The sequence below is a fragment of the Pempheris klunzingeri genome, chromosome 1, assembly GCF_042242105.1.
Source record: "Pempheris klunzingeri isolate RE-2024b chromosome 1, fPemKlu1.hap1, whole genome shotgun sequence".
NCBI lineage: Eukaryota > Metazoa > Chordata > Actinopteri > Acropomatiformes > Pempheridae > Pempheris > Pempheris klunzingeri.
The window spans coordinates 35,819,071-35,821,913 of NC_092012.1; the positions used below are offsets into that span (position 1 = coordinate 35,819,071).

Sequence of the window (2,843 nt, forward strand, 5' to 3'; positions counted from 1 at the left end):
GGAATAACACACACACTCTCTCTCACACACACACACACTCTCTCTCTCACGCTGGGATAAAACACATCTTGGGATAAAAGTTAATTTGGGTAAATGTGGCGTTTAAAACAGAAGCAGTGATGTGGCGTCAGAGAGGTGTGACAGCCCGAAGCTCTGAAGCTTTAACTACTTCTTCTCTGCATCCAAAGGCACTAGATCTCTCTGAAAATGAAACAGCACTAATCAGAGCCCGTCCAGGTGTCAGTGGTGAACACCGGTCGGTTTTAATGGGCTGGGGGGGGGGTGATCCAAGCACGTGGGCCTCAACATCATATGGATGGAGCGACATAAAAATAAAGGAAGGAGGGAAATAAAGAGCAGTTTTCTCCCAGTTCAACACTCTGGTTTTTCCTTAAATGCTCTGTGGTGACACACACACACACACACACACACACACACACACACACACACACACACACACACACACACACACTGTAACACTGCTCGTCTGCGCGGCCTAAACAGAGACAGAGAGAGAGGAACAGAAATCCACGGAGCTCTGAATGAGGGGAGAGGATGGACGGGGTCTTTGTGTCTCTGGGGGGGTCTACATGCGGGCTCAGTGTCGGGGACATGTACCTGTGACTGGAGTCTCTGAACTATGACTCTTGTCGTCCGTCTGCCTGCTGCTGTAGAGCGCCAGGCCGGTGGCCGTGGCCTGGTTGGCCAGTCCCAGGTAGTGGTTGGAGTTCAGTAAAGCCAGCTGGTGCGCCGAGAAGGCTCGGTTCGTCCAGTTCTGGATTTTCCCAACGGGACACGAAGAGATGAGTCTGTGGGGGGTGATGATGGTCTGGGCGGCCGGCCCCGCGGAGTTGCTGCCGTTCATTTGAGGCGATTTCCGCGGGTTGTCGGGGGCCGTGGCCGTCTCTGCCAAAGACCAGATCTTTGGCTTCTGGGCCGGAGCCGCGCTGCTCTCCGAGGGCGGGGAGCTCCCGGAGACGGGGTTCAGTTTGAGCTGCTCCCCGTTCGGTTGGGACGCTTTGGTGTCCAAAGAGGAGTGGTGGTGGTGGTGGTGGTGGTGGTGGTGGCTGTGGAAGTGCTCCCCTCCTCTCTCCACGTCCTTGCCCTCCTTCCCCACCGCCTTTAGAAACCTCTGGTCGGGCCCTTGTAAATCCTCATAGCCGTCAGAAATCTCAGAGTCACTCCTGCCGTCCAGCTTCAGGTCTGAGTGCAGGTCGTCCTGGTCGTCCAAGTCGTCCTTGCTCTCGATATTTTCCGTGTCGATGTTCTCCAGGTCGATCTCCTCCTCGTCCTCCCTCTTGTCCCCCTCCTCCCCCTCGTGATCGCTGGAGTAAACATTCCCCTCCTCGTCGGTGCGGTTCCGGGGGGTCCAGGTCATCTTGTTCTCCTTCTTTAGCCTCCTCCGCGCGTTGGCGAACCAGGTGGACACCTGGGTGAGGGTCATCTTGGTGATGATGGCCAGCATGATCTTCTCGCCCTTGGTGGGGTAGGGGTTCTTGCGGTGCTCGCTGAGCCAGGCCTTCAGGGTGCTGGTGCTCTCCCTGGTGGCGTTTTTGGGTCTGGACGGGTCGCCGAACTGGTACTGACCGTACGGGTAAAACGCGGGGTGGTGGTGGGCGAAGCCCGGGTGCTGCACCCCGGGACTGTCCTTCAGCTCATACTGGGCGCCCTGCAAACACAAAGAGGCTCTCAGTCAGAGGGTTTGAGGAGCAGAAGCTCACAGCACAGAGCTTTGTTAGATTTCTAAATTCCAGCTGGACTGGTGACAACAGGATTCACAGGTGAATGAAAAATTCAGCACATTTTAATTTATTTAGAGGGAAACACCTGAGCAACACTTCACTTTTAGCCTCATAATTAAATGTGTGTAAAGCTCCCGCAGCTCGGTGCGTCACTTTACTCTGTGTTGAGTCGCCAGTTTTGGGCAGAGCAGCCCGCAGCAGGCTGTCGGTGTGTCCGCACACACTCTCTGCACTTTAACAGAAAACACTGGCAAAGTTTGAGGAGGCGCCGCAGGAGGCCCGAGCTGCACATTTCTTTTTTTTTTTTTTTTGTTTGTTTCTAGCGGAACAGAAAAGTTGAGCAGAGACACTCACCAGCTGGTTGAAGATAGATATGTCGTTGGAGTAGGGCAGAAACGCTCCGTAGCCCTGCGCCGCTGCGGCGAAAGGAGATCCGTACATGGTGGAGAGGACGTTGGAGAGCGCGCCGGACGGACTGAGCTCCGTCCCGGACCGCGCGTTGCTGGCGATCCCCTGGCGCTCCGGCGGGTATATCGGTCGGATGTACTGATATCCCAGCTGAGGGAAAGACATGGCGGTAGGAAAAGGGAAAAAAGTCTGCTGCAATCACACAAAGCAAGGGAATTGCCTCGATATCCACTTTTACAGTGTGAGCATGTGAGCAACAAAAGGTGCAGGCGGGGGAAGTCTATATTTCCTCGGGAACAGCCAGTGTAAACGATCCGGTTGCGCCCCTGATTTCTTCCTCCTCTTCTCCTTCCAGCCTCACTTCCCTATTGATCTGGATGGACTAAGGTCAGGTCCTTACAGATTGCTTTAGATTATTGGGACTCCCTTGCTCAGATTGACATTTCTAGTCGTTTAGAAGCCCCTCCTATTTCTCAAATCTCACCCCTCTCACACACACCGCACACCAAACAGCCTCCCTCTCCCTCTCCCTCCCTCCCTCTCTCTCTCTCCCTCCCTCTCTCTCTCTCTCTAAGTGCACTGACGTCGCGAGCTCTTATTTGAATGGGGTTTCAAATCTCATTTTATGGCTCGCCAATCTGTTTCATTTGTTATTTCTCCGGCTCTGTCCTACCACCACTTTTTGCTGTTAAT

At 54.2% G+C, this 2,843-nt stretch overlaps 1 protein-coding gene across 1 annotated transcript; it reads right to left on the reverse strand.

The window, feature by feature from the left end:
• Positions 1-279: 279 nt before the first annotated feature.
• On the reverse strand, positions 280-2,315 carry irx3a (iroquois homeobox 3a). The gene is made up of 2 exons (XM_070834190.1): positions 2,097-2,315; positions 280-1,669 (listed from the first exon to the last, which is right to left on the reverse strand). The coding sequence occupies exons 1-2, from the start codon at positions 2,313-2,315 to the stop codon at positions 599-601; spliced, it is 1,290 nt and encodes a 429-aa protein (XP_070690291.1). The 3' UTR covers positions 280-598.
• Positions 2,316-2,843: the final 528 nt, after the last annotated feature.